General features: G+C 49.6%; 1 protein-coding gene, 1 long non-coding RNA gene and 1 pseudogene across 2 annotated transcripts in view; 1 reads left to right on the top strand and 2 right to left on the bottom strand.

Annotated features, from left to right (window-relative positions):
- Positions 1-22,865, bottom strand: part of LOC144307906 (uncharacterized) — a 58,852-nt gene that overhangs the window by 34,636 nt on the left and 1,351 nt on the right. Inside the window, exon 2 of the long non-coding RNA XR_013374573.1 lies at positions 17,176-17,250. This is a non-coding gene — a long non-coding RNA (uncharacterized LOC144307906). The remainder of the gene's footprint in view (positions 1-17,175; positions 17,251-22,865) is intronic.
- On the bottom strand, positions 2,132-8,809 carry LOC144308263 (mammalian ependymin-related protein 1 pseudogene; annotated as a pseudogene).
- On the top strand, positions 10,758-17,712 carry GATA1 (GATA binding protein 1). Its single transcript, XM_077887984.1, has 6 exons — positions 10,758-10,867; positions 14,389-14,622; positions 15,130-15,507; positions 15,628-15,773; positions 16,349-16,474; positions 17,193-17,712. The coding sequence occupies exons 2-6, from the start codon at positions 14,406-14,408 to the stop codon at positions 17,562-17,564; spliced, it is 1,239 nt and encodes a 412-aa protein (XP_077744110.1). The 5' UTR covers positions 10,758-10,867; positions 14,389-14,405; the 3' UTR covers positions 17,565-17,712.

Raw genomic sequence — 22,865 nt, 5'->3', positions numbered from 1 at the left:
GGCCCTGAAGCAGGGATGGGTGGGGTATGCGAGGAACAGCGAGGAGCAGTAAGGAGGGCGGAGCAGCAGGAGGTGAAGTCAGACAGCAAGTGGGGGACAGATCACCTAGGGTCTTGCAGGCCTGGGAGAGAACTCTGGCTTTTACTCTGAGTGACAGAGGAGCCACGGAAGGAAGGGTGGGTTGTGAACAGAGAAGGGCCATGATCTGACTTAGGATTTAACGGGCTCCCTCTGGCTGCTATGAGGAAAACAGGCAGTAGGGGAGAAGGCAGGAGCAGGGGGCCCTCGAGGTCCAGGCCAGTGATGCTGGTGCTGGCAGTGGAGGTGATAAAAAGTGGTTAGATTGTGGAGCTATTCCGAAGACAGACTGGACACGTCCACCAAGAGAGAAAATGTTGGGGTGCCTGGGTGGCTCAGTGGTTGAGCATTGGTCTTTGGCTCAGGTTGTGATCCTGGGGTCCTGGGATTGAGTCCTCCATCAGGCTTCCCACAGGGAGCCTGCTTCTTCCTCTGCCTATGTCTCTGCCTCTCTCTCTAAATAAAATCTTTAAGAGAGAGAGAGAGAGAGAGAAGGTCAACCAGAGAAGAGGTCTGAGGACATTTAGAGTTCTAAAACAAGGATGAACCAGGAAACGAGGCAGGCAGAGAGGAAAGGGAAGAGTAGGGCTTCCTGAATGAATGAATGATGGATGAAGGAGCCTGACAGTCTTCTGGGGTGAGCAAGCCCCTAGTCTTGTGGACTCTGGTCTCAAAATACTCCCCAGCTGGTGGCTCAGCCAGACCCTATGAGTGAACCCCTATAAAGCCCCAATAATGCTGGGAAGAGAAGATGTGTAAGGATGTGAGTTTCAGCTGTGAAAGGCTCTGCCAAAAGCTCTAGCAGGTTTCCTGCCTATTTTATTATTTTTTTTATTATTTGCTTAGCTTCACAATTAAGTGTTTATTAAAATAATATAAACTATGGGTAATACAGATTGTTTTCAGTGTGATATAGATACCACACATTTCTCCTAGTAATAGATGATAGATAGCCAGATGAAGCACAGTAGTACAAGAATCTACAATAACAAATTTTATTACTAGGCATCTTCCATAAAGTCAGCAAACCCAATCCACTCACCAATGAGGAAACTAATGACCAGAGATGCCTACATTCTCTACTCTAGAAATGTATAGGGCACTGACCATGGGCCAGGCACTTACTTGGCACTGGGCATATAAAAGTAAACAGAACGTGGTACCTGTACTCCAGGAGCCTGTAGCCAGGCTAGTGGGTGAAAGTGTCCAGTAAAGCAGGAAATTAATATACAGTTTAATAAGTATCATGAGAACAGCATGCTGAAGCTCCAAGGTGTACCCAATCCAGGCTTGGGAGCAGCTCTTCGAAGGTCATGTGTGAGACCTAACCTGGGAAGGATGACCAAGAGTCACAGAGACAGGGGCACCTGGATGGCTCAGTGGTTGAGTGCCTGCCTTTGGCTCAGGTTGTGATCCCAGGGTCCTGGGATCGAATCCTGCATCAGGCTCTCTACAGGGAGCCTGCTTCTCCCTCTGTCTCTCTCTGTGTCTCTCATGAATAAATAAATAAAATCTTAAAAAAAGGAAAAAAGTCAAAGAGACAAAGAGCTTGTGAAACATGGCTGGTGAAGGCCCAGGTGAATGACAGCACAGTACACTTGGTTAATCAAAGGAGTTCAAGGACAAAGGAATTCCAGTCCTGGATTCTGGAGACAACAGTCTCCTGACAACTAGTTCGAGGCTATTTTTAGAATATTATCTGTCTTTCGGGTTTCCTGACCAATATGTGAGGATTCATAGGTATCAATACTCTGGCATAGAAGAAAAGGAAGCATACATGGCTCATGCTTAGAGACACTAAGAATGTCTTTTTGATGGCTGGGTAGTATTCCTATGTGTGTATCTATACATCATATCTTCTTTTTTTTAAAAAAAAAAGTTTTATTTATTCATTATAGACATAGAGAGAGAGAGAGAGAGAGAGAGAGAGGCAGAGACACAGGCAGAGGGAGAAGCAGGCTCCATGCAAGGAGCCTGATGCGGGACTTGATCCCAGGACTCCAGGATCGTGCCCTGGGCCAAAGGCATGGGCCAAACCACTGAGCCACCGAGGGATCCCCTATCATATCTTCTTTATCCATTCATTAAGACATTAAGATTTTCAAACCCTTTTGTTTGAAACGTCTCCTTGAGGAATGATTACATTATAGTTGTTTGTTTTCTCTCAAAATTTACAGCAATTAGGGCATGCCCTAAGTCTGGAAGGGACTTTAAGGAATCACTTTGTCAGTGGCCAGGGGAGCAGGAGGCAGGGCCAGGGGACCAGTGCAGGCAAAAAGGAGACACTACCTGTAGAGAACTTAAAAATTAATAGTAAAACTAAAAAAAAAAAATTAATAGTAAAACTGACTAAAATTGTTCTGCATGTTATTATCACCACGTGGCAGCAATCCAGCAACTATCTGTAATGCCAGTAATGAAACCCTCCTCCCTGCCAAGGCAAGCTGCTCCTGCTGACCCTCACCTCATCTATGCCTCTGAACTTAGATAATATCTCCACAGGCAGAAGGCCCCGCACCCACATGAGCTACATATGAACATCTGAAATTGCCATCTCAGCCATCTCTTCCATTCCTATTACCACACGTTCTCCATTCCATTCCATTCCATTCCGTTCCATTCCATTCCATTCCCTTGTGCAAACATGGCTTGTGTACTCAAAGTCATGTATACAAAAAAACCCCACATCAATGTTTCTCTTCCAACAATTATAATATTCATCTTCAATGAAGTTCCTTGTTTTTCAAGTCTCGAGTCCCTTTTGAGCTGGGGATGATGTCCAATGCTGCCACCTCTACATTCAGGGACAGTTCTCGCTCATTCTCCCTGGCTGGGCCAACGGGCAGGTACTTGGTGGGGTAAACACCCAGGGGTCTCTAATGCCCAGCTGTATACCGAAAAACTGCGCAGACAATATCATACTGTAACTTTTGGTGAAGGTTTCTGGGCAGGATAACAATCTTTGACTGTATAAATGTCAATCCAGGGCAGCCCGGGTGGCTCAGCGGTTTAGCGCCACCTTCGGTCCGGGGCGTGATACTGGAGACCCGAGATGGAGTCCCACGTCGGGCTCCCTGTGTGGAGCCTGCTTCTCCCTCTGCCTGTGTCTCTGCCTCTCTCTCTCTCTCTCTCTCTCTCTGTGTGTCTCTCATGAGTAAATAAATAAAATCTTTAAAAAATAAATAAATAAAAAATAAATAAATAGATGCCAATCCAGGTTTCATATGATCTAGCTGGATTTCTTCCAGGCCACTCCTGGACAGTGATCTACTCCTGGGACCCCCTATGGAGTACTAGTCCTCAAAGGTGGCATTCTGAGGAATGTCTAGAAGGCCCAGGGGTCAGTCAGGGTGACCTTGGACCACTGCTTGGTGCCTTGTTCAATCTGAAACATCATTTCATCCTTATAGAACAAAATATATTCAAATAATATTTTGCAGGGGATCATCACCTTTCACTCCTTCAGTACCCATATGTGCTGGTTGAGCCTGTCATAGGAGAGCAGGGCATGGCTGTTGCACCTACTGCTCTGTGGGTACAGAAACTGGTCAGCCTCTCACTCCTGTGGCACCTGGCAAAGGCACAGGATCTTGGGGCATCCCTGGTCCCTGCCCTCAGGGCTGCTGCCCCCAGGCCACAGAGGCCACCCAGCAGCCAGGCACCCAGGGCCCCCTGGGCCATGCTTCCTGTCTATTTTGGAAAGACAGTTTGCCTTGGACACAGAGTCATATGCCTGGAGATAGATGACTTATGAAAGGAAGGAGGAATGGGATGCCTGGGTGGCTCAGTGGTTGAGCATCTGCCTTTGGCTCAGGGCATAATTCCAGGGTCCCAGGATCGAGTCCTGAATCAAGCTTCCTGCATGGAGCCTGCTTCTCCCTCTGCCTTTGTCTCTGCTTCTCTCTCTTTCTATGTCTCTCATGAATAAAATCTTTAAAAAAAAGAAAGGAAGGAGGAAGGAAGTAGAGAAGAGAGAGAGAAGGAGGGAGAGAGGGAAGAGGGAAGGGGGGAAGGGGGGAAGGAGGAAGGGAATGGAAAGGGAGTTGAGGAAGGGAGAGAGGGAGAAGGAAGGAGGGATAGAAGGAGAGAGGGAGAGTTGGCAGCAGATGGGTAAACGAATAAATGGGTAGATAGGTGGGTGGATGGATAGATGGGTGAGCAGGTGAATTGATGGACTGATATCCTCTGGCCCTGGAGAAACTCTTTGGCATGTGTGTGCACAGAGAGAGGAGTATGCATTTGTAAACTGCAGGTTTGCTGTAATATAGAAAACACTGGAAATGACCCACATGTCCTTCAGGAGATGAATTGTTAAACAAACCATGGTATATCCATTCCATGGAATACTACTCAGCCATAAAAGGGAATAAATCTACAAGGCCACACTAACCTAATACCAAAATTAGACAGAAACATACCAAGAAAACTACAGACCAATATCTCTTATGAACATAGATGCAAAAATCTTCAACAAAATACTAGTAAATAGAATTCAGCAATATATAAGAAGGATCATACACCACGACCAAGTGCGATTTATCCCAAGAACGCAAGATTTGTTCAACATAAGAAAATCAATGTAATATCCCATATTAATAAAGGACAAAAACCACATGACCTTCTCAACAGATGCAGCAGAAAAAGCACTTGGCGAAACTCAATACCTTTTCATGATAAAAATACTTGACAGACTAGAAACAGATGAGAACTTCCCAATATGATAAAGTACATCTACAAAAAACTTACAACTAATATCATACTTAATGATGAAAGACTAAAAACTTTCTCCTGGAGATCAGGAACAAGATAAGGATGTCTCCTATCACCACTTCTATTCGACAATGTACTAGAGGTTCTAGCCAGGACAATTAGGTAAGAAAAAGAAAGAAAAAGCATCCACATTGGAAAAAAGAAGTAGAACTATCTGTATTTGCAGATGACATGATCTTATATAGAGAAAATCTTTTTTTTTAAGTATTTTATTTATTCATGAGAGACACACAGGGAGAGAAAAACAGAGACATAAGCAGAGGGAGAAAAGCAGGCTCCTTGCAGGGAGCTCGATATGGGACTCGATCTCAGATCCCTGGATCACACCATGAGCCAAAGGCAGTCGCTCAACCGCTGAGCCACCCAGGCGTCCCTTACAGAGAAAATCTTAAGGAACCCACAACAAAACCATTACATATATAAGAGGTTATTATATATATATATATCACCCAGGGGCCCCAACATCACATATTCTAATCATAGACTGAAGACTTCATGGTGTTAAGATGGCAATATCCTCAAACTAATCCACAGGTTTAATGCAATCCCTATCAGAATCCCAGCCTGCTTTGCAGAAATTGACAAACTGATCCTAAAATTCATATGAAAATGCTAGGGACCTAGAATGGCCACAACAATCTTGAAAAAGCATAAAGTTGGAGGACTTATACTTTCTGATTTAAAAACATACTGCACAGCTATAGTAATCAAGCTGGGTGGTACTGGCATAGAAATAGATCTATAGATCAATGGAACAGAAGTGAGAGTCCAGAAATAAACTCAGACATTTATGGGCAACTGATTTTTGGCAAGCATGACTAGATAATTCAATAGGGGAAAGAACAGTATTTTCAACAAATGGTACTGGGACAATTGGATATCCACATGCAAAAGAATGAAGCTGGATCCTTACTTCATACCATATACCAAAAGTAACTAAAAAACAAAAACAAAAAACAAAAAAACAAGAAACCCCACCAAACAAAACAGGGGCATCTGGGTGGTCAGTGGTTGAGCATCTGCCTTTGGCTCAGGTTGTGATCCCAGGGTCCTGGGATGGAGTCCCACAGCAGGGTCCCTGAAGGAGCCTCCCTCTCTCTGTGTCTCTCATGAATAAATGAATAAAATATTTTTAAAAAAATCAAAGACATGAATGTAAGAACTAAAACTATAAAACTTCTGGAAGAAAACATAGGCATAAATATTCATGACTTTAGATTAGGCAATGGTTTCTTAGATGGCAAGTAACTCATAAGCAATCAAAGAAAAAATAAATTGCACTTCATAAAAGCTATAAGTTTTTGTGCTTCAAGGGACACGGGAAAGTGAAAGGACAACCGAAAAATAGAAGCACATATTTGCAAATCACATTATCTGAGAAAGGACTAAAATCCAGAATATGTAAAGAACTCATAGGGACACTTGGGTGGCTTGGCGGTTAAAGTGCCTGCCTTTGGCTTAGTGCATGATCCTGGAGTCCTGGGATCAAGTCCTGCATCGGGCTCCCTGCATGGAGCCCGCTTCTCTCTCTGCCTATGTCTCTGCCTCTCTCTGTGTGTCTCTCATGAATAAATAAAATATTTTAAAAAAGAATTTGAAAATGATGATAGTTGTACAACATCATGAATACACTAACCACTGAAACATCCACTTAAAAGGGTGAATTTTGCAGTATGTGAATTCTACCTCAATAGAAAGAGAATTAACTATCAATACATACAACAACGTGGGTGAATGTCACAAACATTATGCCAAGCAGAAGAAACAAAAGCTATATGAGTCCATTTATATGAAGTTCAAAAACAAGCCGAAAACCTCCGGTATCATATGCTGTTTATGGATAACATAGATCTGTAGTAATGGAATGAAAACAGTCACGAAGAAGACAAATACCAAACTCAAGGCAGTGGAAGGAGAGCGCAAAATGGAATTTGTACAAGAACTTCAGCTGGATCTCTAATACCATATTTCTTTTATTTTTTTTATTATTTTTTTTATTTATCCATGATAGTCACAGAGAGAGAGAGAGGCAGAGACACAGGCAGAGGGAGAAGCAGGCTCCATGCACCGGGAGCCCGACGTGGGATTCGATCCTGGGTCTCCAGGATCACGCCCTGGGCCAAAGGCAGGCGCCAAACCGCTGCGCCATCCAGGGATCCCTAATACCATATTTCTTTTAAAAGTATCTGAAGCAAATAGGCAAAATATTAACATGTAACAAAGATGAATGTTGTTACATTATCCTTCATACTTTTCTCTTTAAAAAATAAAAATAAAACAACTCGGTTCTAAGACAAACGTTTGAGTCCTTAGCCAGGCTCTGGTTGATGCTTCCTCTCTGCAGGATTGACACCAAGGAGAGTTAGGCTCGGCCCCTGGCCTGGTGGACTCCAGTCTGGAAGAGGCACAAATAGCCCACATGCCATGGGCTTGGACAAAGCTCTAGCACTCAGAAGATGCCAGGAAGAGGGGAACCAGTCAGGGAAGCCTTCCAGGAAGAGAGGATGTTGGTGCTGAGCCTCAAATGGAGGCCTGACAGAGGGGACACTTGGCCCGGACACCCCACCCCCACCCCCACCCTTTGGGTCTCTCCCAAAGCCTGGCCTGGCCCTGCAGATTCCCTTATCTGCCCACTCCCAGCTGCCTCCCTGCTGGCTGAACTGTCGCCACAGACTTCTGGGCCTGTGCCCCCTCCACAGAGATGGGGGAGGGAATGGGGTGAGCCTCAAGGTTTCTGGCTCTTGATGGAGCCAGGGCTCTAAGGTCCCCATCCTCCACCCCTTACTTCCCTTCCTAAGCCCTTTCTCTGCTCCAATTATGAAGAAATAGACTGAGTCCAGTGGCCAAATTCTTGTTTGAGACATGCCTCCAGCCTGACCTTCCTGAGGATGACAGATTTCCCTAACTTGCTCCCAATATTGTAACTGCCGTTTCTAATTTAAAAATAACAACAAAGAGAGTTATCATTACAGAGCTCATCATCTATGGTGTGCCGGGGAGGACCTGTATCGAGTGGCCTCTCAATAACATTCACTTTGGGTTCTAAAATGGTACCCATTATCCAGGCAAAGAAACTGAGGCTCAGAGGGTGGCCTGCCCAGGAATCATGTGGCCAATCAGGGTCAGAGCTGAGACAAGAGCACAGGCCCTGGGAGGAACATCTTCATTTCCCTGAGTCCACTCCCAGTCTGGAAGATGCGGGCAATTATACACACTCACACCACAAGGACCTGGTGAGATAGGATAAAATTAGCCGAGAGCACTTAGCACAGTGCCTGGGGTGGCTCGACAAACACTGCTGCTGTTGTTATTACTATATTAGTGCTAAAGTATTTGTACCAGAATTAGCATTAGTATGGTTGTGGATAGAATGAAAATAATAATTATTAGATTTAGAATTAATATCAGTATTATTATCACTATTAAGATTAGTATTGATAGGGTGCCTGGGTGGCTCAGTTGGTTGAGTGTCTGCCTTCGGCTCACGTCATGATCCCAGGGTCCTGGGATTGGGTCCCATATCAGGCTCCCTGCTCAGTGGGGAACCTGCTTCTCCCTCTCCCTCTGTCTGCTGCTCCCTCTGCTTGTGTATGCATGCTTTCTAATAAATAAGTAAAACCTTTTTGAAAAGATTAGTATAAAAAAAGATTAGTATCGATATTAGAATTAGGATTGTTAATTAAAATTGGTATCAGAGTCACATATTATTAGCATTATTACTGGAATTAGTAGTGCTAGTAAAAAAGGGTCAAGGACTACCCCTTGTACACATGAGGTACTCTATAAATAAGAGTACTTAACATTTATTGAGATTTCAGATTCAAGTGAGTTAAAATCACTTAACGGATTAAATCTCATTTAGCTGTCCCAATCACTCTATGGAATAGCTGCTATTATTACCCCATCTCTACAGATGAGGAACTGAGGTCCAAAGAGGCTGCTAACTTACCCAAGGCCACATGGCCCCTCGGTGGTTAGGGCAGTCTATAAATGAGGGCAGGTTGGCTCTAGAGTGGAAGTCCTGAAAACCTTACCACCTAACTCATAGGGGTCCTCATCCTCCTTGTTTATGAAGGCTCAGCATGGGACACCTGGGTGGCTCAGCCGCTGAGCATCTGCCTTTGGCCCATTGCGTGATCCTGGGATCCGGGATCGAATCCCACATTGGGCTCCTTGCAGGGAGCCTGCTTCTCCCTCTGTCTGTGTCTCTGCCCCTCTCTCTCTCTCTGTCTCTCATGAATAAATTAATAAAGTCTTAAAAAAAATAAAGGCTCAGCATACCTCTCATTTTGCTTCTGAGGACAATGAGGCCCATGGAGGCAAGATGAGGACAGCAAGCTCCTACTGGGGCAGCCAGTGGGGGAGCAGGACCCACTGACCCAGGGCTCCATCATTGCCCCATGCCCTGGGCAGGTCTCAATCTCCCCATCTGTAGAATGGGTGGTCAGGAGAGTGCTCTGTCCTGTGGCGTCCTGGAACCACCAGTGTGTGTGGTCTTACCCTCTCTACAGGGACCCAAATTGGACACCTAGTGTCTGTATGTGCGTCCACTGATTTTACATGGAGAAAGTGCTCAGAGCAGGCCTGGCCTGGTTCTGTGTCAGCATGAAACACAGGCTGTCGTTTCTGGTGCTACTATTTGGGAGAGGTAAGGCAAGACAGAAAGGTGGGGACTGAGGAGCAAAAGTTCTGGAGGGCCCTCTCAGTAGGTTGAGGGCAGAGCCACAGATCCTATGAGTCCACATCACCCCACATGGCCCTGTCCCACCCACCCCAGCACCACCAGCCCAGAGCAGACCCCAGGCTGACATCTGGGGTCTTGTGGACTTCCTCTCAGACTCCGTCTCCCTCTACATCATCATCTTTGTCTCCCTTCTGGAGTTCTCCACTTGTGTCCTTGGCCTCCATCAATGTCAGGCTGTATCTTTCACCTTCTGCTGTGGCTCTCATTCTCTTTGCCCCTCTCTCTATGGATCTTTAACTGTTGCTGGCTCTCTTGGCATCTCTCCCTCCTTCCTGTGCCTTCTCTCTGCCTCCTTCCAGCTGTCTCACTTTTTCTCCCTAAGTCTCTCCATTCCCATCTCTCTGTCTCTTGCTCTCTTGCCTCTCTTCCTTCTCTAGCCCTGCAGTTCTTCCCTTCCCCCACTCTATCCCACTCTTCAGGGACCCACAGAGCCACCAACCCTGGGTCGCACCTGTTTCCCGCCTCCAAAGCAGCATGGTGGCAACAAGTTGAAGCCGCTGTCCCTGGGTGCCCCCCCAGCCCCGCCCCCCATCCCAAGACAGCCTGTTACCGCGGAGCCAACAGCCACAGTCTCCTCCATCTGATAAGACTTATCTGCTGCCCCAGGGCAGGCCGGAGCTGGCGTAAGCCCCAGTGGGGCACTGAGTAAGTGTGCCCCTGCCTCCCGCCAGCCCTGGTCTGGCCCAGCCTTCAGGCTGGGCCTGGGTCATCAAGATGTCCCATGGGCCCTGGTTCTAATCCCACCGAACCTCTGTGAGCCTCATTCTTCTCGCCTGCAAAATGGGTATAGTCACACCCCTCCTCTCCCTGGGGCCAGAAAGATTCATATACACAAGGGCCCAAGCCCAAATCTGACCCAGCACACAGTAGGGACTCTGGAAACACACGCTGAAAAGCCTTGCGGAGTCATAAAACCCTATCTGCTAGTTTCATTTTGTCTTGGCTTTGGCCCATTTTGTTTGGCTGGACACTGAAGTCTATGGGAGCCCAAGGTGAACAGGGTCTGAGAATCCATGGGGTGGGCAGGTGGGGCAGAGGGAGGCTCCCACTGCCCAAGAGGTGCCCCACCAGCAGGGAGCCCGCCCCCTCCCCTGGTCTGCCCCACCCACTGGGGCACCAGCCACTCCCTGGGGAGGAGGGAGGAGGGAGAGGGGAGGGAGGGAGGGAAGGAGGAAGGGAACCTCAAAGGCCAAGGCCAGCCAGGACACCCCCTGGGATCACACTGAACTCGCCACATCCCCAACGCGGCCGAACCCTCTGCGCCAACAAGCCCAGGTCAGTCTCAGACCCCCAGAGCCCCCAGCAAGGCAAACCCCAGGCCTGCTGTCCCTTACCTCAAAGCTACTCTTCCAGCCTGCTTCAGGATCCCCAGCCTGCCGCTGGTCCCCGAAGTGTCTACCACCCCCAATACCCTTCACAGCTCCTCCAAACTACCTGTCTTTCCAACCTTCATCTCTACCCTGAAACTGCCCCCCAAGCCCAACCTCCTTTCTGCCCTAACTCCCACCCTCTCTAAGATATCTACTCCTGGTGCCTTAACTCTGCTCCCTTTGCCCCATCTCTGCCCCCTACAACATGCCTCTCTCCCCCAAATCCTATCTCTGCCCCAAATCTGCTTTTCACTCACCTGGAGTTGTTTCTGAGTTTGCCCCCAAAGCTCACTTTGCTCCCCAAGCCCTTGTCTGCTCCCCATTATGGTTTCTGCTCCACATTCTCTGGTCCCCTAAACCCCAGCTTCATCCCCTTATCCCCATCTGTGCCTCTTAAGCGTCATATTTTTCCCTGTGACTTCTCTCTGATCCCCTCCAAACCACTTCTCTCCCCCCAGCCCCTTGCCTGCACACCAAAATGTCTGTCACTCTAAACACCAAGTCTACTACACTAAGTCTTGTCTGCCACATGAATCCTCATGCCTACCTTCCCTAAACCCCATCTCAGCCCCCAAATATGTCTCTGGTCCCCAGATCTCCTCTGGTCCCAAATCTTTCTCCATTCCAATTCCATCTCAGTTCTCAAACTCCTCCTCTGCTCTCATAACTTATCTCTATCAGACACATTCCTGCCTGTCCAAACCCAGCTCTGACCCCTAAACTCCATCTCTGCTCCAGCGAAACCCATGGAACCTCCAAACTTTTCCATGATCCTCTGAATTCATCTCTGACTCCCTGAACTACATTCCCAACTTCTCAACTTTCTGGCTCTCAAACTTCACCTCACATCCCCAATCTTGTTTCTGCTTTTCCAGCCTATTTCTGATCCCCAAATGTGACCTTTCAAATGTCTCTGCTCCTCAAATACCATTATCTGCTTTCCCCAAACTAGAGCTATGCCCCCAACCTCTCCCTGAGTCCCCCACCCCTCTATCTGACCTCAAATTCCACATCAAAGCCTCCCAAGACTCATCTGCCCCCAGACCCTATCTCTGTTCCCTCCAGTCCAATGAGACCCTCCCTTGAAGGCTGGGACAGGGATGTTACCTGGGGTGAGGGGCTGGGCCGAGGGAGAGTTGAGGGTGCCAGCCTGCTGCTTGCTGCCCGTTGGGGCAGCACTTACTCTAGTGGGGCAGCTGATAAGGAGCTTTCATATCCCCCAGCTTCGAGATAAACTTTATCTCTGTCCGGAGAGTGATAACTGGGGGTGGGGGGGCTGGGCCCCTGCCATAGGACGGGTGGGCAGCCCTGGACCCACCAAGGTGCTAGGTGCAGGGATGTGGGGCCATGGGACTAGAGGGAGACCATGGGGGACAGGGTGAGGTGAGGTGAGGATGAGGGGGGATAAAGGTACAATGGTGATGGAGACAGAAAGAACAAGAGACAGGCAGACAGAGAAGGAAGGGAGAGAGGAGGAGGGGGGAGGGGAGAGGGGCAGAGAGCATGGGAGGGAGGGAGAGAAGGAGGGAGAAAAAGAGCTAGGGACAGACATGAAGAAAAAGAAAGGAGAAACAGAAGGAGACAGCGTGAAAGTGAAGGAGACCCAGGAACAGAAGGCGAGATCTTCACAGATAGAATTGTGGAGAGGCACAGAGGAAACAGCTGGAAACTGAGGAAGCGGCAAGACACCTACTCTGGGAACAGTCATCGGAGACCCCGGGGCCCAGAGATTGGTGGTGGACAGAGCTGCCGGCTCATCTCTTCCCCAGCACAACCCCCAACCCTGAGCCGACAGTGTTCACAGAGGGTCATGTAGGCTGGGGCTGTGAAGATGGCCTTCTACTCTGTCACTCCACCTCAAGGACAGGGAAACTGAGGCCTTCAGATTCATAGGGCAAGTCAGGGGCAGGAGTAGGTTTTCTGGCTCTCCCCACTCCCAGGCTATGTGAAGTGAGGTATGGGAGAGGAGGTGGGACTAGTAAGGCAGACTAGAAATAAAGCCAGAGGGCAGGAAAAGAGTGAGAGTCAGAGAGAAGATAAGCAGAAAGAGATTGAGTGGGAGAGATGTAGAGACATTCAGAGACATGACTGGAGAGGGAAGGGAGAAGAGAAACAGAAAAAGACGCAAGACATAGAGATAAAGATGGAGAGAGACAATCAGAGATAGAAACGTGGCAAAAAAAAAAAAAAGAGAAAGGAGGTGGAATCAGGCATTCACAAAAGCAGAGAAAGAAAGAGGGTAAGACATAGAAAGAAGGGCAGAAATATCGAGGGCCGGGCTGGAGAAAAAGTGTGTGAGGAGAGTAAGCCTTAGTGACACAGATACACACACAAGGAGGGACAGAGACAAAGGGGCAGAGACCAAGCCGCCATCTCACAGGTCTTAGCTGGGCCCCTGTAACCACCTCCTATCTGGCAGCTGGGGAAACTGAGGCCTGCGGATGGTTGGAAGTGAAGGAACCCGAAAGCAGAACTATGGTAGACCTCCCCAGGGCAGAGGGTATGGGTAGAGGGAACACCTCAGACCTGTCCCCCTCTTCAGAGGAAGCCAGTGGCCTTGGGGTGATTTCAAAAGTTGGGCGGGGATGGCAGAGATAAGCCGTGAGGGGTAATGACCCCCCCCCCATTGAGCAGGGAGGAACTGAGGGGGCCCTCTGTCTGCAGACCCAACGGAGGTGGGGGGAGGGAGGAGTCAAGCCGGAAACCATGGGTTTCTGAGAAAGTTAGAAGATGCAACAGATAGGAATGAAGTTGGGGAGCACAGGAGGGTGAACCCCAAGGTCCCAGGGCTGACAAGTGGTTCCAGGGACTCTGGCTCTGCACCCCAGCCCAGCCCACCCAAACTCCTATTGGGGGAAAAGAGGCGGAGGACAGGAGAAAATGAGGAGAGAAGAAAGAGATGAGTAGAAAGGGAGGGAGAGGAGGAAGATGAAGGAAAAGGAAGGGAGGAAGGGGACAGTCAGGAAGGAAAGAGAAAATGAGGAGGGGAGGAGATGCAGAAAGGGGAAAGGAGGATGAGTGGCTGAGAGAGGGGGAACAAATGAAGAAAGAGAAGGGGAGGAGGGCCAGGGAGAGAGAATAAAAGGTATGAGGGAAAGAGAGGAGAGGGAAGAAGAGAGGAGAGAGAAGGGAAGTGATGAGAGGAAGGAAAAGAAGAGGTGGAAGGAGGGAGAGAGAAGAAAGGAGGCAGAAGAGAAGAGGGAATGGAAGAGAGGGAGGGGAAGAAAGACAAGTGGGGTAGGAAGGGGAGGAGAAGGGGCAGTAGGAAGGAGGGGATGATGGAAGGGAGGACGGGAAAGATGGGGCGGAGGAAAAGAAGGCTATGAAGACAGGGAATGGAGCAGGGGAGGGAGAAAGGAGGGAGGAGGGGCAGTGTGGAAAGGGGAGAAGAAGTTTGGAGTCTGAGGACCCCTCCCGTCCTCACAGGTCATACCCGAGGCCCCATGGAGTTCCCTGGCCTAGGGGCCCTGGGGACCTCGGAGCCCCTGCCCCAGTTTGTGGACCCGGCCTTGGTATCGTCACCACCGGAGTCGGGGGTCTTCTTCCCCTCTGGGCCAGAGGGCTTGGATGCAGCAGCCTCCTCCACGGCCCCCAGCACGGCCACGGCCGCAGCGGCTCTGGCCTACTACAGGGATGCCGAAGCCTACAGGCACTCCCCAGGTAACTCCTTTGGGTGGCTGTCTTAGCACTGGCTCCGTGCTGTCTGGGCTGCCCTGGGGACCCTCAACTAGGGCAGAATCCCACTAAGAGGTCATCTTAAAAATGGCCAGAAACCTTCAGATGACTGAGCTAGCCACTTGCCCCAGTTAAGCCCAGACCTGGGAATGCCCAATGCTCCCCCAACCTGTCTTGGGGTGACCAGACTGGAAAGCAGCATTGAAAGTAGGCAATGGTGGCCCTAACTGTCAAGTGATCCATAGGGCTCTGAATCCCAACGGTCACCCTCAAAGCCCCTTTGGAAACCGGCAGAGGTTCTGTAGTTGCCAAAGTGACAAGTGGGGCTCAGAATCCTGGAGCTACCCAGTGGCCAGCAGCTGTTCTGGTCACCTATGGGAAGACTAAAAACTTGGCTGCTCTGTCAGAACTGACCGGGCACCGCTGCACCCCAAAAGCAGGATAGCTTTATACTGATCCCTCCTTCCTTCCCATACCCACCCTCCATAATAGTCTTTCAGGTGTACCCACTGCTCAACTGCATGGAGGGGATCCCAGGGGGCTCACCGTACACTGGCTGGACCTACGGCAAGACAGGGCTCTACCCTGCCTCGACTGTGTGCCCCACCCGCGAGGACTCCCCTCCCCAGGCCCCAGAAGACCCAGATGGGAAAGGCGGCAGCAGCTTCCTGGAGACCTTAAAGACAGAGCGGCTAAGTCCAGATCTCTTGACGCTGGGGCCTGCACTGCCTTCATCAATCCCTGTCCCCAGCAGTGCCTACGGGGGTCCTGACTTTTCCAGTACCTTCTTTTCTCCCACCGGGAGCCCCCTCAATCCAGCGGCCTATTCCTCCCCCAAGCTTCGTGGAACACTGCCCTTGCCCCCCTGCGGTGAGGTCCCCAAAAAGGGACAGGGAGGTTGAGGTATGTGTGTGTGTGTGTGGAGGGGGCTGTCCAAGGCAGAGTTGGGCTCAGCCTGGGCTCCCCCGTCCCCTCTGTCCACCCCATCAGAGGCCAGGGAATGTGTAAACTGCGGAGCAACAGCCACTCCACTGTGGCGGCGGGACAGGACGGGCCACTACCTATGCAATGCCTGTGGCCTCTATCACAAGATGAATGGGCAGAACAGGCCCCTCATCCGGCCCAAGAAGCGCCTGGTAAGACCCCAGGCCTGCCTCCCCTTACCCAGGACCTGCTGTTCTTGACCTGTGCAAGGATCCCTATCCTCACGCTCTTGAGAACCCATGTCCCACCCCGCCCACCCCTTCCCCACCCATGCGGGAACCCAGCTGTGCACAGGAATGCCTATCCTCAACCTACCTTCATAAGTTACACGCAGGAACCCCATCCTCTCCCTGCACAGCAGGGTTTCCTCCTTGGCTTCACACGGGACTCACCTCAGGACACTTGGAACCACAGGCGCCTGGGGCCCTCCTTTAGATGTGATTTCATTGATCTAGGGTGTCACCTGGGCAGCAGGATTGTTCTCAACTCCCTGAGTGATTCCCACGTATGGCCAAAGTTGGGAATCACTGATGCAGTCTCACCCCCAATACCAAAATCCGCTAACCTGGCCAGGAGGCCTTGTCCTTGCCCTAAAGAGAACCCACAGTCATCGTCCTATAAGAACATCTGTTCTTACTCTACAGGGGAAGCCCTGCCTTCAACCTGACACTGACCCCTTGGGTTCTCCACTCCTAGTAGGCTGACCCTCACATTCTCTCTCCCCCAGATTGTCAGCAAACGGGCAGGTACTCAGTGCACCAACTGCCAGACAACCACCACGACACTGTGGCGGAGAAATGCCAGTGGGGACCCTGTGTGTAATGCCTGTGGCCTCTACTACAAGCTACACCAGGTTTGCCCTGCCCTATTCCTCTGGAGCCTCCCTCCTCCCTCCTCTCCTTCTGTCATCCCACTTCCCTCCTCCCTTGCTCCTGTTCCACTTCCACCTTTGCTTCCCTCCATTGCCCTCCCTCATCTCTCCTTTTCCCCTTCTGTCTACTCCTTTTCTGCCCCCTCCTTCCTTCTCTAGTCCCCTCCTCCTCCATCCTCCTTCCTCCCTCCTCCATTCATCTCCTCACACCCTTCCACTCCCTACTGCCCCTCCTCCCTCCTCTGGCTCCTTCCTCTTCTCTAGCCATCAGCTAACTTCCATCCTCCTGCCCTAAACCAGAGGCAGCTCTCAGAGGCTTGCCCAAGCCCAGGGCCTCATAACCTTGGAATTCCATAGGACAATCCCCGCACCATACCAGGGTCATGCCCCCTAGTCCCTGAACCGATTCTTTGGGCTTGAAGATGGGGGATGGAGGTGGCTTCCCTAGTCAAGACACAGAGGCTGGGATGCCTGGGTGGCTCAGCAGCTGAGCATCTGCCTTTGGCTCAGGGCATGATCCTGGGGTCCAGGATTGAGTCTCCCATCGGGCTCCTTGTGGGGAGCCTGCTTTTCCCTCTGCCTATGCCTCTGCCTCTGTGTGTGTGTGTCTCTCATGAAGAAATAAATATTTCAAAAAAAAAAAAAGACAGAGAGGCAAAGATGTGGAGTTGGGAAACACTCACAGCCTCCCTTTTGGCAGGTGAACCGGCCACTGACCATGCGGAAGGATGGTATACAGACTCGAAACCGCAAGGCATCTGGAAAAGGGAAAAAGAAACGAGGGTCAAGTCTGGGAGGTACAGGAGGAGCTGAAGGACCGGCTGGTGGCTTCATGGTGGTGGCTGGGAGCAGCGGGAGTGGGAATTGTGGCGAGGTGGCCTCAAGCTTGACATTGGGCCCGCCCAGTACTGCCCATCTCTATCAAGGCCTGGGCCCCGTGGTGCTGTCGGGGCCTGTTAGCCACCTCATGCCTTTCCCAGGACCCCTCTTGGGGTCCTCCGCCAGCTCCTTTCCCACGGGTCCTGTTCCTCCCACCACCACCACCACTGTGGTGGCTCCACTCAGCTCCTGAGGGCACAGAGCATGGCCTCAGGGCAGGAGGGTGGGGTCCCTCTCCTATGTAGCCAGCAGTCTGTACCACCCCACCCTCTGGGCCCCAGCCATCCCTTGGCCTGGATCTTCAAAGATTTTTGTAAAATAAAACCACCAAAGTCCTGAAAGCAGAGGCATAAGTCTGTGTGAGACTGAATAAAGAGTGATAGTAGGCAGGATGTCAGAGTCTTTGATGACAGTGTATGGCTGCAATGTGTGGCCATGGGGAGCTGAGGCAGCATGTGTAACACTTCATGATTGTGGCTTATGACGTGCCACTGTAAATGGTGTACATGAAACTGCGTGTGACAGCTCCTGGGTTGTCTGAGACAGCATGTGTAGCCCCACATCACAGTGTGAGATCCAGTGTGTGACTGAGGAGGGTGAGGCTTTGCAAGATAGTATGTGTGACACCAGGCGACAGCAAGAGCCGGGGCATAGGTGATGGCGTTAGAGAATGTGTAAGTGTGTGTACATGATGGCATGTGCGGAAGAATGTGTGGTGCTGTGTTGGTGTGACTGTGCACCATTTTGGGGTGATCTCTGAGAAAACGTGATGGCCTGTGTGGTGGGCACAGAAGCAGATGGATCCAACACTTTTGGCATGTGGAATAAAGCCTGTGTGTGGTGGTGTGTGGAGGCAGAACAGGGTGACTGCAGAGGTCTACACAGCAGTATTTCTATGAGAGTCTCTGTGTGTGTAAGTGCAGATCACATGGCATGTGCCATGTCACAGTGTCTATGAGTGGCTGATGACGTGGGCAGCCCTACATGTACTCCCTCGTGGAAGGATCAACATATAGTTTTGGTTGGTCTAAATGAGGGTCCCTCTTCCAGAGGACAAAAGACATGTGCAAGACAGGAAATGGGAGGAAGAGGTAGGGGCCAGAATGGTAGCCATCACGAGAGTCAGAAGGCCAGTGCGGGATGGGGTTGCCCCTGGGCTTTCCCTGTCAGTCACCTCTTATCTCTCTCAGCCCAGATCGGCCTGCAGCTCTGTGGGAAATGGTAGAGAAGGAGAGGGGAAGATGAGGAGAACAGAATAGCTTCTGGGGGTGATATTTAGATCCTGGAGGTGCTGGGAGCTCTCCGGGAGTGCCACTCCTCTCGCCAATGCATCTAGTCACCTGGGCCAACTGCTCCCCTGCAGAGTGGAATGTGTTCTTCCAAAATGGAAAACCCTGACATAGGAGCCTATGCTGAGTCAGGTGACATCCAAGCCAGAGGGGTTGAGTGGCTTTCCTGAGACCACACAGCTGGTGACATGGGGCCGAGCCAGGCTCTGTGGCTTAGCCTCCATACTACCCACACTCCTGACAGCAAGCAGCACCATTTGCTGAGTGCTTGCTGTGGGTCAAGGAATGGCTGGCTAGGAAGCATCAGTTGCTTTAGCTCTGTGAACACCTGAAAAAAAACACCTCCAAGGAAAAGAAAATATACTCATTTTCCATTTTCATTTTATTAATGAAAAAGTAAGGTTCAGAACCAGCATAACGGGATCCCTGGGTGGTGCAGCGGTTTAGCGCCTGCCTTTGGCCCAGGGCGCGATCCTGGAGACCCGGGATCGAATCCCACATCGGGCTCCCGGTGCATGGAGCCTGCTTCTCCCTCTGCCTGTGTCTCTGCCCCTCTCTCTCTCTCTCTCTCTCTGTGTGTGACTATCATAAATAAATAAAAAAAAATTTAAAAAAAAAAAAAAAAAAAAAAAAAAAAAAAGAACCAGCATAACTTGCCCTGACCACACTGAGTTTAAGGAGTGCATTTTGGATGCCACTTCCCCCCACGTGAGTCTTGCTCACACTTAACTTGGCTGCTTCTCTCTGTCTGTCTGTCTCTCTGTCCCTCTTGTCTCTCATCACTCACTCCTCAATCCACTCAAATCTGAATTTGCTTTTAGGCAGCCTCTCTTCATGGCTTTCCCTTAGGGCCCCAGAGATAAGGACTGCAGGCCTGCATATCCTGAACAGAGTAGGGGTAAGCAGATGTCCTCAGGACAGTACTCCTTCAGCTACCCACCATGCTACCCTGCTGCAGAATCACAGCAGTCTATGCTCATTACAGGGATTGTCCAGAACTGCCCTGGCCTTGCAAAAACCTCTTGCCTGCCTGGCCACCCCACAGAAACCCAGCAGCTCTCTCACTCTGTAGGAGCCCCTATCCACATCTTGAACAGAAACCTCTCTCAGAATCTGTGCTGGATATGTGCCTGGCCCCATCTTGTTCAGGAGCCCCAGCCCTCACTTCCTAGAAAAATGGCTAGCCTGACACTCTAAGGGAACCCTTTCTCTAACTAGCAACAGGAAACCCATCCTGACCCTAGACAGGAATATCGGCCTTTACCTTGCATAGGAGGAAGCCCTGTCCTATCATGGCACAGGAACCTCTGACTTAGCCAAATTAGGAATCTGTGAGCTCACACTATAAGGAAACCCTTGTACCAATCCTTTAAAGACACCTTTTCACTAGTCTCAATCTCTCTACAGAAATCCTACCTTGACCTTGGACAGGACATCTCTGTCTTCACACTATACTGGAGCCCAGCCCTCCAGATAGCATTTTTAGACACACTTCAGGGGCACCTAGTGGCTCAGTGGTTGAATGTCTGCCTTTGGCTCAGGTCGTGATCCCAGAGTCCTGGGATTGAGTCCCGCATGGGGGTCCCCATGGGGAGCCTGCTTCTCCCTCTGCCGATGTCTCTGCCTCTCTCTGTGTCTCTCATGAATAAATAAAATCTTCAAAAAAATAGAAACACTCCAACCACAATAAAAATCTAGTTCTGAACCACCGACCTGGCTCTCGGTAGAAACTCCATCCTCAACCTCTTCAGAAACTCCAATTGAATATAGCTCTTGCCTCCACTGTTGACAATGACCCCTGATGTCACTGTGCACAATCCCTGACCTCACACCCTAACCTGTAGAGTCCATAAGAACCCATGATCCAACTCTTCTTTAAAAAGATTTATTTGAGGGATCCCTGGGTGGCGCAGTGGTTTAGTGCCTGCCTTTGGCCCAGGGCGCGATCCTAGAGACCCAGGATTGAATCCCGCGTCAGGCTCCCAGTGCATGGAGCCTGCTTCTCCCTCTGCCTATGTCTCTGCCTCTCTCTCTTTCTGTGTGTGTGTGTGTGTGTGTGTGTGTGTGTGTGACTATCATAAATAAATAAAAATTAAAAAAATAATAATAATAATAAATAAAAATAAAAAAATAAAAAGATTTATTTGAGAGAGAGAGAGAAAGAGCGAGCATGTGAGGGCATGGTGTGGGGAGGGGCAGAGGGAAAGGGAGAGAGAGAATCTTAAGCAATTCCACGATGAGCACAGAGCCCAACCCAGGGCTTGATCCCAGGATCCTGAGATCATGACCTGAGTCGAAACCAAGAGTCAGACTCAACCAACTGCACCAGCCAGGTGCCCACCCCCCACTACAATCCAACTCTCAACAGGAACCTCAGTCTTAAACTTAAAACGCTTTCTTTTTTAAATAAAAGGAAGAAGAGGGATCCCTGGGTGGCTCGGCGGTTGAGCGCCTGCCTTCGGCCCAGGGTGTGATCCTGGGGACCGGGGATCGAGTCCCATATCGGGCTCCCTGCATGGGGCCTGCTTCTCCCTCTGCCTGTGTCTCTGCTTCTCTCTCTTTCTGTGTGTCTCTCATGAATAAATAAATAAAATCTTTTTTAAAAAAGGAAGAAGAAAATAAAACCCCTTCCTGACCCTCTACTTTAAGCCTAGATCTCACCTTATACAGGTACCTATGGCCTCATCTGGCACAGGATCCCTTTCCTAGGCACTGTACAGGGCTTCCTATCTTTACCATGCATTACCTCCATAGCCTTTACCCTCTATAGGAAGCCTTGCCTACAACTGTACTAGAACTCTCTGTAGAAAACCTTTTCCTCTCAACAGAAATCCTCATGGGAATCTCTGGCCTGATCCTTTATAGGAACTCCTAACCTTGCTTTCTGGAAATACTCAACTCTGAATAGGTAGCCCTGATGTGACTCTGACAGCCCTGGCTCTGGCCTTGTCCTGGAAACTCCACCTGCACCTTATACAGGAACCACTATCCTGCCTGTGGCTAGTGGCTGCCACATTGGACAGAAAAGTTCTGTGGGGTCTACAGAATCCTGTAGCAGGCACTGCTATAGGCTCTTCAAACCTGTCTTCCTGAGCTCACTTTCCCAATCTCTTTTACAATGAGATACGGACATGTGACAGAGTTCTGACCAATGGAGTATGGGCAAAGTGATGTTATACACCACTTTCAGGCCCAGCCCATAAAAATCTCTCACAGAATCCCTCACTCTCTCTTTTCCCATCTACCAGCTGAACAGTGAGAACTCCAAGGATTCAGAGGAGAGCAGAGACACAAAATGGAAGTTGCCTGGGCCCCTGAGTGATCAGTAATAAATATTCACATTGACTTATATGAGCAAGAAATAAACATTTATTTATTAATCCCCAATTCTGGGTTTGTTACAGCAGCTAGCATATTTTAGACCAATTAATAACAATTTCTTCATTGAATCTAGACACAAACACCTGTTCCTACTGTCTACATTAATACAGCTCTGAACCTGTATAGAAACACATGCGCTAACCCTGAACTGGACCACCTGATCTCTTTGTAGGAAACTCATAAGGCAGTATAAGAAGCCCCATCCTAAACTTGTATGGAACCCCTAGTCTGGAGCTCTCCAGAAACAACTATCTTGTCCTGTATAGAAATCCCTGCTTGGGGGCAGCCCTGGTGGCCCAGCATTTTGACGTCGCCTTCAGCCCATGGTGTGATCCTGGGGACCCGGGATCGAGTTCCGCATTGGGCTCCCTGCACAGAGCCTGCTTCTCCCTCTACCTGTGTCTCTGCCTCTCTTTCTCGGTGTCTGTCATGAATAAATAAATAAAATCTTAAAAAAAAAAGAAATCCCTACTTGGTTCAGGAGAGGAACAAAACTATAGAAACTACAGGAATCCCTGTCCTCGTTCTGTCCAGGAACACTAGTTAACCCAGTAGAACACCAGAAGTGACCTGACCCTGTCCATGAATTCCTGTCTTCACACAAAAGGAATACCTCTCCTCAGGAAGCAAGGAAATTCTGCACTCATCCTGTAAAAAGAATCCCAGCCAGATAAAGGAAACCAAAGACTGAGAGTCTATATAGCAGGATCAAAAAGCTATAGCCTTTAGGACAAAGCCAGACTTCAACCAGTCTCATTTTTAAAGGAAAAGAAAGAATATGCCACAGAGACCATTATGTGGCCTGCAATGCCTAAAATATTTAC

Source organism: Canis aureus, chromosome X (genome assembly GCF_053574225.1).
Source record: "Canis aureus isolate CA01 chromosome X, VMU_Caureus_v.1.0, whole genome shotgun sequence".
NCBI lineage: Eukaryota > Metazoa > Chordata > Mammalia > Carnivora > Canidae > Canis > Canis aureus.
The sequence above is the reverse complement of the archived record's forward strand: the minus strand, read 5'-3'. Positions and strand labels throughout refer to the sequence as shown.